This window comes from Capra hircus, unplaced genomic scaffold, assembly GCF_001704415.2.
Source record: "Capra hircus breed San Clemente unplaced genomic scaffold, ASM170441v1, whole genome shotgun sequence".
Classification (NCBI taxonomy): domain Eukaryota; kingdom Metazoa; phylum Chordata; class Mammalia; order Artiodactyla; family Bovidae; genus Capra; species Capra hircus.
Genome location: NW_017189590.1, coordinates 1,493 through 15,212, shown reverse-complemented (window position 1 = coordinate 15,212; position 13,720 = coordinate 1,493). Strand labels below are relative to the sequence as shown.

General features: G+C 61.6%; 1 protein-coding gene across 2 annotated transcripts in view; it reads right to left on the bottom strand.

Annotated features, from left to right (window-relative positions):
* KIF21B (kinesin family member 21B) overlaps nt 1-3,117 on the bottom strand; it is a gene marked incomplete at its 3' end in the record, with an annotated part of 40,734 nt that extends 37,617 nt beyond the window's left edge. For both annotated transcript variants that reach the window (XM_018044526.1, XM_018044527.1), the window contains 1 exon segment: nt 2,764-3,117. In XM_018044526.1, coding sequence (XP_017900015.1) covers nt 2,764-2,804 — 41 coding nt within the window. In that variant the 5' untranslated portion in view covers nt 2,805-3,117.
* Between the last annotated feature and the right edge of the window lie 10,603 nt (nt 3,118-13,720).

Genomic DNA, 13,720 nt, shown 5'->3' with positions numbered 1-13,720 from the left:
CAACTTTGCCAACCAGCATTTCTTAATAGCCGCCCCTTCCCCTTCTCCCCCTACCAGTTAGGCCTGCATTTCTGCAACCTGGAGCAGGTCTGCTCTTCCCATCACCCCCCTCCCAGGTAGAGACTGGCCTTAGCCAGCCTCAGAGCTGAGAGAGTCCTTATCGGACAAGGGGATTAAAGGATAAATGGATCACAGGGGAGGCTGGAGGGGCTGGCCTGGGAGTCTCGGTGCAGAGTTAAGGGGCAGAGTGCCAGCTTCCAGGGTGGCCTGGGGCTGGGGGCAGGGGGTTGGGGTTCTGCTCACATCTAGACCTTCTTCCTTTACCCGCAGCTCCGGGTCCTGAAAGCTGCCTCCTCTGGTCTGACACAAGCCTTCCCCGCAGCTCTGCACACAAGCCAGCTTTGATCCTTATCCGGAGATTACAGTGCCAAGAGCCCCAGGCCTGGCACTTCTTACCTAATCTAGTGGCCCCTGGACCCTTACACACACAAACACACACACACACGTCAGACCATGTCTGCCCCGTTCCTGGCCTCCCTGTCTCAAGAGTCGGACCCTGGACTTACCATAAGGCATTCTCACGGGGACCCGGTTAGATGTGAGAAAGGGCAACCAGGCTGGGCCCCTGGCGGTTCCAGATCCTCGGCGCTTCCTATCAGTGGTCAACACTGCTCCAGCCCGCCACCCAGTCCTTCATGGGACCAGAGATTTCTGAGGGTGGGCTTGGGGTGGGGGTTGAAGGGGACCCCCAAAGAACAAAGAAGTCTCCCTGCAGCCCCCAGTGGGGCCATCTGCTCCCCCTCCCAGCCTCGGTCCTAGTCCAGTCCCATCCTCAGCTCTGATTATAAGCTGGGCTCTGTCCAGGCATTGTCTGCCCTCCACAGCCAGCTGCCCACCCCAGTCTGGCGTGTGCACTGGGGCCGGAGTGGGAGGGGAGGGGTTGGGCGGGGCCCTCCCCGTCCAGGGGGCCCTGAAGGTCTGGCTCTGGAGGTGTTCCAACCCCCACCCTCCCTCCAGGCCAGTGGCAGAGGCAAGGAGTGGGGACACTCAGACCCCACCAGGCAGTCTCAGTGGAGGCAGAGATGACGCGGGTCACAGGAGGGTAGCGTGGGCGGGCAAGATGCTCCAGGTGGGAAGGGTCCCGGGGAGCTCCTGCCGCTGGCGGCAGTGGGGAGAGAACACCAGCTCTTCCCCGGCTGCATGGGTGCCGAGGCCATGGGCTTGGCCACACCTCCGCACCCCCTGTCTAGCCTGGGGGTCCTGACTAGGTGGGGCAGGGGGCTCGGTTTGGCTCTCTCGGGTGAGATGGAGTCCAGAGGAAGTCCAAAGGAAGCCCCCTTCCCAGCCCTGGTCCAGTTTCCTTTCACTACGTGTCCACTCCGCTGCAGCTGTCTTATTGACATTGCCACCCCACCCCCGCCACCATGCCCCTGGCCCACACCCTCAGCCCCATAGGATCTTGCTGCAAAGAGCCCCACCCCGCCAGCCCACCAGGCATCTTTGGGGCTCCTCTTTGTCTCGGGCTCTCCAGGGCCAGCGAGTGTGTGCCAGTGATGCTCCGAGAGCAGCCAGCGGTCCAGGGGGAGGGCACGCTCTCTCACTCCCTCCACTCCAGACTGTGATCAGTGGTCCCCAGACCCTCTCCACTGCAGAGGGCTAGCCAGGTGGCTGGGGTTGGGGGGTGGTTGGCAGCACCTGCCCTGGGGTGTTTTCCACAGTCTTCTCGGAGTGACTGCCCTGGAATTCTGGAATCTGGGTCACCTACAACCCAGGGAAGTCAGAGACCTTTCTCAGACCCACCCTAGACCCAGACTCAGACTCGCACCCTCATCACACAGGGCTGGGTGATGCTCTCCACCCTCCTCCCTGTGTTGGTGACGGGTCCCAGGCTGCCACTCTCCCACCAACGGACTGGGAGAGTCCGTCTTTAGTCTCAAGGAGCTAAACCCAAATCAAGAACAGGGAGGGTGACATGGCGCAGAGCGCCCCCACCCAACACAAAGAACACGTCTCCATTGTGCCCTGTCCTCTGCCCACCCTGCTTCGGCCAGGATGTCCCTCAAAGTCCCAGGCAGGTCCACGTGGCCCTCCCCCGGCTCAGTTCTGTCTGAGGGCCTGAGGATGGGGCATCAGGGTCACCACCGCCTGTCCTCTGAGAGGAGAACTCCTGACATCCCTGCTCCGTCCCCAGCCCAGCCGCTCTAGGGGCAGGGCCGGCAGGGCTCTCTCCAGAGCCGCTGCCTCCCTACGGGCCAAGGCCCCATCCCAGCCCTTCCACTCGTCCTTCCTCGATCTTTGTCTGCGGAGCCGGCCAGGGCGGCGTGCTGCCTCTCCGGCAGTGCGGAGAGCGCAGGATCAGCAGGCGGGGTGGATGCGGGGAAATGTCCCCCACCCAGCGTCCCCGCGTGAGACTGCAGCCCGTGGGGGGGAGGGGGGCAAAGAGGAAACACACAGACGCTCCCTCCCGGGCCCGGGCTGGGTGTGAAATACCGGATTTCCTTGTTTATTCGATTTTCTGATCATTAAAGGCTCCCGAGAGGGGCCCGAAATCACTACCCAAACAAAGCCCCTCCTGCCGCCCGCGGGGATGCCGCTCCCCCGGGGGCCCGGCCAACGCGCGGCGCCCTCCAGCGCGGCCGGCTGGGCTTCCGCGGGCGCGGGCTGCCCGTGGAGCGGCGCCCCCTGGACCCCCGGACCCCCGCCCCGTGCCCACGCGAGACAAAGCCGAGCTCTCCGCGCACGCGCCCCAGTCACCCGTCCTACCTGACGGCCACCTTGACGCAGCAGTCCCCCTGGCCGGCCATGGCGCTGCAGTGCCGGGGCCCGGGTCGATCAGGGGCGGGGGCCTGGGAGCCGATGACCGGGGGCGACGGCGGCGGCCGCGGCTGCCGAGGGCGGGGGCGCGGGCGCTGCGGGCGGGGGCTGCGGCTCCTGGAGGTGACATGCTCGCGGGCGGCCCGCGGAGGGCTCACCCGCGGCCGGCTGAGGGCCCCCGGGGCCGGGCCCGCGCGCCCCCTCGCGCCATCGGGCGGCGGCGCGGGGCCTGTGGACAGCCGGGGCGCGACGGTCTCCCCACCGCGCGGCTCCCGCGCGCGCACCTCGGGCCGCGCCGCGCCTCCTGCCGCCGCGCGAACAAAGGGGGCGGGGGCCGGCCCGGCGGAGGCCCCGCCCCTGACGCTCAGGCCCCGCCCCGATCTCCGCCCCCGAGCCCTCTGCGCCAACCGAAGGCCCGACCTGGTAGCAGGGGCGGGGCGGAAGCCTTTAAAGAGACCCCTCGATGGTCCGGGTCCGCAAGCTCGCTGGGGCCTGGAGAGGTTTCCTGGGGTCTCCGGAGGGACACGGCCCCAAGAGCTGATCACACCGGTGCCTCGACCCCGGCGCCGCAGACCCTCGGCCTCGGTGGGCGCCTTCCCCCCCCCCCCGCCCATAAATGCGGAAGCCGGGCGCAGGGAGGGGAACTACCAAGGTCACGCAGGAGTTAGTGGCTAAGCGAGGGTAAGCACCCGAGTGTCCCGGCCCGGCGCTTCCCTGCAGAGCGTCCCACAGCGCCTGACGGATTGTGTACTAAAAGCTCCGGGAAAGCCTCTCTTAATTTATTCCAGTGAACTTGCCAACCTTTACTGATGGGGGATTCTCACTAGTGTCTAACTAAAATCCCCTGTCCCTACAACCCTGCAGCGTTTTAAAGTTCATCTTTGGGTTGGTTCCTGGCCAGGCTCCAAGCCTAGACGGCCCCTCCGTTCTTGGAGGCCACGGAGGCTCCAGTGACCTTTATGACCTACCGATGACTCCCACCCCCAGCCCCCCACCCCTTTATCCCTGCTCACACTCTGCCAGTTGCAGCTGTGGGGGCAGAGGGTCGGCGTGGGAGGCCTGAGCTGCCCCAGGGAGACAGGGAACAAAGGGAGCCCTGAGCTCCAGGCACCTGGATAGAGGCTGGAGGGAGATGGGGGGAGGTGGGAGGGGAGGAGGCGGGGAGGGCAGCTGCCTTCATTTGGGTACAAAGGACAAGGGGAGCCCTGAGACCGTGAAGCACTGGGTGGTGGAGGAGAAACCACATTTGCCTCTCCAGGCCCTCTCCCGCCTCCGAGACCAGCCCCTTCTCCCTGCCTGCCAGCTCCCAACATTGGGGCCATTGACGGGGCCCCTCACCAGCTGCCTGCCCTCTCCCTCACTTCAGCCAGCTCCCTCTGCTGGACCAAGCCCAGGATAGGACCCAGCTGCAGCTCCAGATGTGGGAGGCGCATGCTGGGGGAGGGGAGGAAGGGGAGCCTGCCTCCCAGCCTCTCGCATCACCCTCAGATGAGGAAGCCACATCAGAGATTCAGAAAAGGGCACAGGCTGCGGGCAGAGGGCACATCTTTGGTGCCATCCTCCTCCCTTCCCCTCCCCCACCCAACCAAAAGAACTGCTCTATCTGTAGCCCACATCCCAGTTTGGTTTGGTCAGACCAAAAAGCAAAAGATAATTTCAAGGGCAGATTTCAAGGGCAAATCAACACCCTTTACCCCAGTCTGACGGAAAGCAGCAGCACCACCTCGGGTGTCCTTGGGTAGGAGGGGCAGGGGTGGGGGAGGGCCTGGCAGGACCCGGCACTCTCAGTAGCATTTGAACCAAGAGGAAGAGCCCTCTGGGGCCAGTGCTTCCCCCACCCTGGAGCAGGAGACCAGCAGAGTGCTGAGCAGTCAGACCCTGGACATGCTCTTCCAACCAAGATGAGAACAGGGGAGGAGACTGACATTTGTGGACCATCTACACGCACAGGCACTGGGCACGCCTGTGCGCGTGTCACGCTCAGCACCTGTGAGCTCGGCTTTAGCAGCACTGCAGTGCTGGTCGCTCAGTCACGTCCAGCTCTGTGACCACAGGTACTGTAGCCTGCCAGGCTCCTTTGTCCATGGGACTTCCCAGTCAAGAATACTGGAGGAGTGCCGTTTCTCCTTCAAGAGGTCTTCCTGACCCAGGAATCAAACCCAAGTCTCCTGCGTTGCAGGCAGTTTCTTTACCATCTGAGCCACCAGGAAGAGCTTTATTTGTTTCAATTTTGCTAAAGGGGCACTGAGTCTCACCCAGCATATAAGCAACAGATACAGGAGCAAGCTCGTGCCTCCTGTGAAGTGCACCCAGACTCCCCAGGCCACCTCCAAGCAGCCGCCTGGGGAAAGGTGCTGGGCAGCTGGACTCCAGACTTGTGCTCCGCAGACAGCAACGTTGCATTTTGCAAGGCTGCTCTCCTGCCCAGCAGAGTCTGGGCTTCTCCAGGGGCTGGCTCTGGTTTCCCGCCTCCTGGAGGTCCCCTCTGACTTCAGAGAGTAGGTGACCTTCTGACTCAGCTTTACTGCTTCACTGCTGGGAAACGGCGGCGCCAGAGCCCTGTGCTGTCCCCTCCCCCATCCCTCCAGGGCACATGGTACTGAGCCTGGAGGAGCCAGGAGGCGCCCGGGCTGCAGCTTGGGCCTCCTAGAAGTCAGGACCTCAGGATGACTCTCTCCTGGGCCACCAGGGAGCCGCAGGGCAGCCTGCTGATCGGATCCTGTCTCCTGGAGCTGCCGGCCTAAGGCAAGGAGGTCGGATGGGGGTCCAAGGGGTGGTCAGGAAGCGTAAACCACAGCCTGAGCGGATCTGGTTAGAGAGTCAGGGAAAGCCTGGGACGGCGCCGGTGCTGCTCGGCGCCCCCGAGCTTCAGCTCAGCCCCGCTCCTTCCCTGGGTGGGTCCCCACCCCCTCCTCCCACTGCTCTTCTCCCTTCCCTCCTTCCCACCCCCGAGGCTGCTCTGCCTCAGCTGCCTGTGCACATCTCCCCCACCCCACCCCACCACATACACACATGCACACACTCACACGGGTGTGCGCGCACACACACGTGTGCGCACACTCACGTGCATGCATGCTCATAGACATGCGCACAATGCATGCGCACGCGCGCACACACACACACACACACAGAGACTGGACTGCAGCGTGAGCCTCAGCTCTTGGCCCAAAAGCCGAGACCCCCCACTGGGCATCTCGAGCTCCATTATCTCTTCTGACAGGACTGGTGGGCGTCTGGGCAGGTGAACCCTGGGGGCTGGGGGCCTTTCCGTGGCAGGAGCCTCCCACGCTACTGTGGTGACCGTACTAGACTCCGGCAGCGACTGGGGCAGCCATCTGGCCCAGGACTCTCCTGCCTGATCCCGCTCTCCACAGCAACCCGACAGTAACAGGCCCTAGAAGCCTCCCCTGAGGTGGCCTGACGTTGGGCCTCCTCTGTGGTTCTTCTTTAGGTGAGCACCAGGCCCTGGCTGTGGGAGGAAGTGTCTTAGCCTTGCCCTGGAGTTCTGGGGGTGGGGGAGGGCCGGCCTCTGGCCACGGCCCCCATCCTGCCCAGCTGGGTTCCTGGGAGAACAGGCCCTAGCCCACCCTGCTGGCGGTGGGCCCGCCGCACCTCCTGAGCCCACCTGGAGACAAAGCCCAGTCCTGCCTACCAGCAGTAGCTGTGAACCCCGGACATGGCCTACTAGGGTGCAGACGTGGGACCTCCGCTCAGCAAGGGCCCAGCCTGACTTCCCCGTTACAGAGAAAGACAGACTTGGCCATAGAGGAAACCAGAATTTGTTATAAATAGCAAGGAAGAGATAGAAGTGCTGTGGATTACAAATACCCGTCAGTCTTTAAAAAAGAAATCACACACACTATTTTTGGTTTCATATGTAGATGAGGGTTTAATGCACCACATAACCTCAAACACAGGAGCTTCATCCCGTCTTCTCTGAAGTGCTTTCTAAGACAGTGTTAGAGCAGGTGTGGGCGACCTCAACCTTCAGCCCTAAGGTCATCTAGTTCAACAAGAGCCCTTTTCAGGTGAGGAGACTGAGGCCCAGGGAGGTGAAGAGATGTGTCCAGGGTCACGCAGCGCGCTGCTGAACTGGCACCCGAAACCCCAGAGGCGGCAGTGGCCCCCCCGCAGTGCAGTGGGAGGCACAGGCTGAACACCGGGCTGCTAGTGTGAGCTCACGGTTTGCAGAAGAGCCGAGTCTGCACAAAGGGACAGAAGACAGCCGGAAGCCGGAGTCACGGAGATGCGGCGGGACCCCTCTGGCAGTGTGACCAGGGCAAGCTAGGGAGCTGTGCCTGTCGTCTGCTCCACACCCCAGAATGGGGACAGTCTGCTCCCTCCCCATGGGCTGCCACGGGCTGGAAATGGGGTGGCCTGGGCGGAGCGTCCAGCACAAGGCTCCGCCCAGGATGGAAGTGAATTTCCTTCACTCCTGTCCCTTCTTCTGCGAGCCCCACCGTCTGACTGGACAGAGGACCAGCCTGTCGTAAGATGAACAGGAAGTGGGGCATGAGTGTGTGTGAGGCTGGGCACAGCGGGTGTGCCGCAGTTGCCTGCCCAAGGGGTCCTTGTCGCTGGGGGCGGGGAGGATGTCCAGCCTCCGTCAGTGGAGGGGCCGGAGGCAGGTAGGGAGGGCCCCTGGCACGCCGGACCCCTGTGGCGCACGGATGCCCCAGGTTCAGCCTCCCCGGCGCCACCTGGAGGGCATCTACGCTTTATTTTACCTGCCCAAGGGCTCTCCCGGGCCAAAGATGTTAATGCACTTTCTCTTTCACTCCTCACAGTCTGTGAGGCAAACACTCATTGTCCTCGTTTTGCAGAAGAGGAAATGGGCTCAGAGGTCACTTGGCTAGTATCTGGTCATTAGTGTCTCCGGCAAGTATTTCCGGCTCGCTGCCTCTGGCACAGGCCGGCGTGTCCTCACTCTGGTGTGAGCTGTGGCCCTGTGACTTCCTTTGACCAATGAAATGCGAGCAGAACTCACAAGTATCGCTTGTAGGTGGACGCTTCGCACACCCTGGCACCGCACACAAATGCACGTGGTTTAGGGTGTCCACTAGGAGTGAACTTCCATCGTGTTGAGCCACTGAGCCTACGAGCTGGTGTGTTACTTGGGCCGCGCCCCCCTCGCCCCACACACACGCCTGTACTGACACCCCTAGAAGGCGCAGAGCCAGCGTTCTGGTCTTAAAAGATGCCCAGGGCCCCGAGTCTCTCAGGACTCCAGCTCCTCACACAGAACCACAGGCGCCCCTTTGGGGTTCTGGCCTCCAGGCTACGTGGAGTCCTGCCAGCAGGTAGAAGGGGGCAGGCATCCTCAGGAACCACTCGGAGAAGCAATTAGGAAAACCCCAGGGCCCTTCTGCACCACTGGCCGTCTCCTGCCAAGGAGCGGTCATGGACGGGGTGTCAGGACACACCTGTGCTAATGCTGTGAGGCCCAGGGCCCAATGGTGGACTCTTGTCTGACACTCGGAAATGAACCGTCCGAGGAGACACGTGTGCTGACAAAGCAAGAAACTATAGGGAGGGGCACCCAGGCAGAGAGCAGGAGGGCGAGGGAAGCCAGGAGAAGCGCTTCGCCCTGTGGCTCGCAGTCTCAGGCATTATGGTGATGGGGTTAGTTTCTGAGTTGTCTCTGGCCAATCATTCTGACTCAGGGCCCTTCCTGGGAGCAGGCATCACTAGCTGCCTCCTTCTCCCAGGAGGATTCTGGGAGGTGGTAGGATGTATGGACTGGTGACCTTCTCCAAATTCTTCTGGTTGGTGAGAGCTTGTTGGTTCCAAGTTCCTTCCCAGGCCCTCCTGTTGTCAGATCACTCATGCAGGTGGTTACCATGGTGCCTGGCCAGGGTGGTGGTCTTGGACAGTGGCTCCCCTAACTTTGGCCCTGGCCCTGCTCATTCAGCCTTCCCTGCGGCACTCCATCAGTCCTCTGTGCAACAGGGCCTCTGCAAAGGGCTGGGTAACTGCCCAGAGGCCCCAGACATATCTGTCTTCTCAGAGACAAAGTACCAGCTGCTGCCATTTCTGACCATGGTGCTGGGCATCGAAGAATTGATGCTTTTGAACTGTGGTGTTCGAGAAGACTCTTGAGAGTCCCTTGGACTGCAAAGAGATCAAACCAGTCCATCCTAAAGGAAATCAATCCTGAATATTCGTAGGAAGGACTGATGCTGAAGTTGAAGTTCCAATATTTTGGCCACCTGATGCAGAGAACCAACTCATTGGAAAAGACCATGATGCTGGGAAAGATTGAAGGTGGGAGGAGAAGCGGACGACAGAGGATGAGATAGTTGGATGGCATCACCGACTCGATGGACATGAGTTTGAGCAAGCTCTGGGAGTTGGTGATGGACAGGGAGGCCTGGAATGCTGCAGTCTCCGGGGTCACAAAGAGTCGGACATGACTGAGCAACTGAACAAGAAGAAAAGGTTATCAACCGAGAGCTGTGAGGTCAGTTCTGCTTGGGGACTTACTGAAGACTGTAGCCCGGAGACAGGCTCTTGGCAGCAACACGGAGCTGCTCAGAAGACGTGAGAACAAGTCAGCCTCCTCTGATTTGGAGAAGGGGTATGTGCCCCCAAGCATACTAAGGGTTTGCTAGTCACAGGGGGTGGATGTCTCTGACGATTTTAGTGCTTTTCTAGGTATCAGAAGATACAAGAAATTAGGCTCATAAAATCTGAAACAACCTAACGCTGAAGGTCAGCTCTGCAGGCTTTTCCTAGAGCACAGAGGGCCTCATTTCTGATCTCTGCCCTGAGCTCTTTCAGGGGGTGTTGAAGGTTGGTGACTGCAGTGGCCAGTGACGTCATTCTTATGGAACCTGGTGGAGAGTGGCCTTGTCAAATGGACAGAGTTTCCTGCGGTTATCGGAGAAGGCCCGACAGAGGAGACGGGCTGGGATGGAGGAGGAAGTTTGCTGAGTGCACAGAGGTGCTGAGGGCATTGGGGTATGCGTGCTTGGGCGGGCGCTGGGCAGGGTGTGGCCCAGATCAGTAGGGGGTGTGGTGGGGCTGGATTAGGGACTGCCCTGCCATCCTCCTGATAACGGGAAGTCAGCAGCTCCAGAGTGGTGTCCGGGCCCCTGCTGGACCCCTGGCCTGAAAGCTAACTTGGCCTTTCCTGGAATGAGTTTATTAATAGCCCACATCCTGGATGGTGTTGCAAGGCTGAATGAGACATTGCGTCAGGCACGAAATGAACTGGGTTTGATAAGGTCGCTACTATCATTCTGTGATGACAGAATGGTAAACTGGTGGCGGCGTTTTAAAGGGCGCGTGACTAGAAGTGGGCTGGGCGGCCCCTCCACTGGGCCTGCCTGTCTCCCAGGCCTCCTCCTGGAGCCGGGCTCCTCGCACGGACTCCGACACGCGTTCCTCCTCTGGGTCTTGGCTTCCTTTCTGACCACAATGAGATCTCCTCTTCTGACCATTTTAAACAAACAGTGCTTGGCTCTCCCTCCTCTGAGCCCTCCAAACCCCAGCAGCTGATCCTCCACGTGCTTCTCTGACATCCTAGCGTTTTCAATTCTTGTTCGACACCAAGATTATTATTTTGCCCTATGTATCTAGGCCAACTTCTTTTAGAATGCTTCTAAACCAGATTTAGGCTCCACTGGGGGCAGCTGTGTGGCATAGGAGGAAGACGCAATGGGCTAGGGAGCTGGAGGACACATCCAGCCCTGCCGGGCAGACCCCGCCCTCGGCGGCTCATCAGTAAACTGGCAGCAGGACCCTTGCGGGGAGGGGGTGGGGAGCGAGTGTCCAATGCCACCGTGGCTATGGGCCCAAGGCAGGAGTGATGTGTAACTGGGGTCAGGTGCCAGGGAACGGGGCCAGGGTTAGGTCTGGGTTGGCTGTGGCTTTTCCAGTGACCTGTGACCGGCCTCCACACCTGCTGGCTGAGGGTCGGAGCTGCAGAGCCTGTGAGAGGACCAGCCCGATGCTGAGATGTACGGCTGGGAGCTAAGCCGCCCAGCTCCCCCACAAGAGACTCAGAGCCCCATCAGGTCAGCCTCCGCCCTGTGAGGTCGGGCTCTCTGTGACCAGCTCTGACCCAGTCCAAGTAGCTGCTTCTTGGAGGGCCAGGCCCTTCCACGGTCACACTCACGCCTCCCAACAGCCTGGGAACAGAAATCATTCCTCCATTTACAGGAGGAGGAAGCTTGAAAGGGCGCGTGAGCGGCTGATGTCGGGGCGGGGGGTGGGCGGAGGGCCTTGGGGCTCCACTGGCCCGGCTCCAGGGCTGTGCTCCGTCACGTTGCACGGGGCAGCTCGGTTTCAAGGACCACGCAGCCCGGCCAGAGCTGGGCCTGGAGATGCCCCGGGACCAGAGCCGGGCCGCCTCCGCACTTGGGAGCCGGTCCACCTCCTTGGTTCAGAGACGCTCCGTCTGAGCTCCACAGATTCCAGATGAGAGAAGGGGCTTCCCCCCGCCTCACGCCCCCTACGTGGCTCAGTGCCCGCCCCAGCCCCCAGCTTCATCCCGCCCCTTCTGTAGATCCCCCAGCACAGCTGGGCCCCAGGTCTGCAGGGGGTGGGCTGGGAGAAGCTGGGGGCAGCAGACAGCACTCTGGCCGGGAACCCAGTTGGAAGGCTTTGCTGACCGCAGGGGCCCGCCTGCCCGCCACCGTGGCCCCCGCCTGCAGCCTTCCACCCTGCGTTCCCTCTGTCCTTTGGGGGTCTGGCAGCCCTCCATGGACACACCCACCAGCATTTGAAGGGGAGCTCGGGGGAGGCAAGGCTGTGCACGCCGACCATCAGAAGGTCCTGAGTGTGGCGGAGGAGACGACCTGGACTCTCCCAGAGAGAGCTGGGCTTCCTTGGAGCCAGCAGGCACGCGTCCCTCGGGCTGGGAGGCTGGCCAGACCTCCCGTGAGGGCCGTGGAGCCACGGCGCGGGGTTGAGTCCCGCCTGGGCCCTCCTACCAGCGAGGGCCCTCTGGCGCATTACCTGTCCTGTCCTGTCCTGGTCCTACTTGCAAATGAGGGTGAAGCTTCACGTTGAGAACAAGAAGAAATGGATGCGGGGCCCCTGGAGCAGAGCCTGCCGCAGAGCTGGCATTCTGTACACTGGGCATTACACTCATTAATAATTCCGCTTGTGAATGGAGACATCCTTTTATAGACTTTTCCATGTCAGTTTTCAGCCAAGCTGCAGGTGGACTATCTTCTCTCTCCCCCGGAGGCAGGGGAGCAGGGACGTGAGAGTCCTTCTCCATGAAGGTGGAGCCAGGGAGGCAGCCCTTGCCTCAGAAGGCCCGTGCCCCTGCCCCCTCCCCGGGTCCTGGACAGAGGGTGCAAGGCTGCAGCCCTGGGCGGGTGACCCCAGGTTAGGGGCGGTGGGGCACCGGCCAGGGCAGAGGCCACACTGGTCAGCACTTCCCTGCATTTATTTGACAGAGATTGGACACTGTGTAGAACAGTACTCAGCTCTGGGGTTCAGGATAAGCCTGGAGGACCTGCTTCTGCCTTGGTACAACCTGACTTTGGGCTGAAAGTGAAAGCTTTAGTTGCTTCAGTCATGTCTGACTCTTTGGGACCCCATGGACTGTACCCACCAGGCTCCTCTGTCCATGGAATTCTTCAGGCCAGAATATTGGAGTGGGTAGCCATTCACTTCTCCAGAGGATCTTCCCAACCCAAGGACTGAACCCAGGTCTCCTGCATTGCAGACAGATTCTTTACCAGCTGAGCCACCAGGGAAGGCCTCGGGCTGGTGTGAAATAATGTCACCGTGGTGACCTGCTGAGATGGGGACACGTGTTGTGGGGCACCCAAGCCTTTGGGAGTATTTGGGAGGTGCTTTCTGCAGGAAGAAATAGCGAAGCTGACTACAGGCTAGGGGTCTGTTGGGCTCAGGGTTCGCTAAAAGGGACAGCTGGGCTGTGGGGGATAGAGGGTGGGTAGACAGGCCCAAGGGCCAGGGCTGGGTCCAGGGCCAGGGTTGTGCACCCTATGCTAAGGCTTTGGAGGCTTCGGGGGTTTAAGCGAGGGGCTGAGACAGCAGCTTTCTCCGTTAAAAAGGATCAGGGTCAGGCTGGGGGGCCGGCAAGAAGTTGCGAGGCCATTGGGAGGATGTGGCAGTAGGTGAGGTCTGGAACGAGGACCGAGTGTCGGGGGAGCCACTGTGGGAGGGGGCGGGCCAAGAAAAAGAGGGACAGGGGCCCATGGGGCAGGGCTGGGGAGGGTCCGCCTCAGACTCGAGGTCTGAGCAGAGTGGGGCCCCAGGTCACAGGCTGCAGGCAAGGTTGAGGAGGTCGGCTCTGGACATGACGGGCTTTTGGCTCAAGCTGGACATCCTCAGAGTCCAGAGGAGCAGGACACGGAGTGGGGTTTGGGAGAGATGGGACCCGGCCACGGGGGCGGGGCCAGGATGGGATGGGGCGGGGGGCGGGGCCGGGACCTGGGGCGGGGCCGACCACAGGGGCGGGGCCGGGACACGCGGGTGGGGACAAGCAAGGGGGAAGGGGATGCTCGGCCCTAAATGAGGAAGGTGATGTCCAGAGAGGGGGCTGACCCTGCAGGAAGGAGAGAGGACCCAGCACCCTGGGGACGCCCTCCCCTGAGAGATGGGCGGCCTGGGGGAGGTCACCGGGAAGCCGTGAGAGGGAGCACGTGACAGGGGAGGAAACCAGGGAGAGCGAGGAGGTGGATGCCAGGGCCTTGCTCCCTTAGGCCTCGAGCAGGGCCCCCTGAGGCTCTGGGGGATGGGCAGGCAGTGGATTTCTGTCGAGCTGGGGGAAGGGCAGCTGTGAGGGGGCTGGACGTGCGGAAGCTCCACAACGTCCTCAGCGGCCCCTCTGCCCCTGCAGGAGGACCACCCAGAGGCCCCTCCTTGGGAGCAGGGCAGGGGGAGGTATAGAAGGGCCCCCAGAAGGAGACAAGCAGAGGCAGTG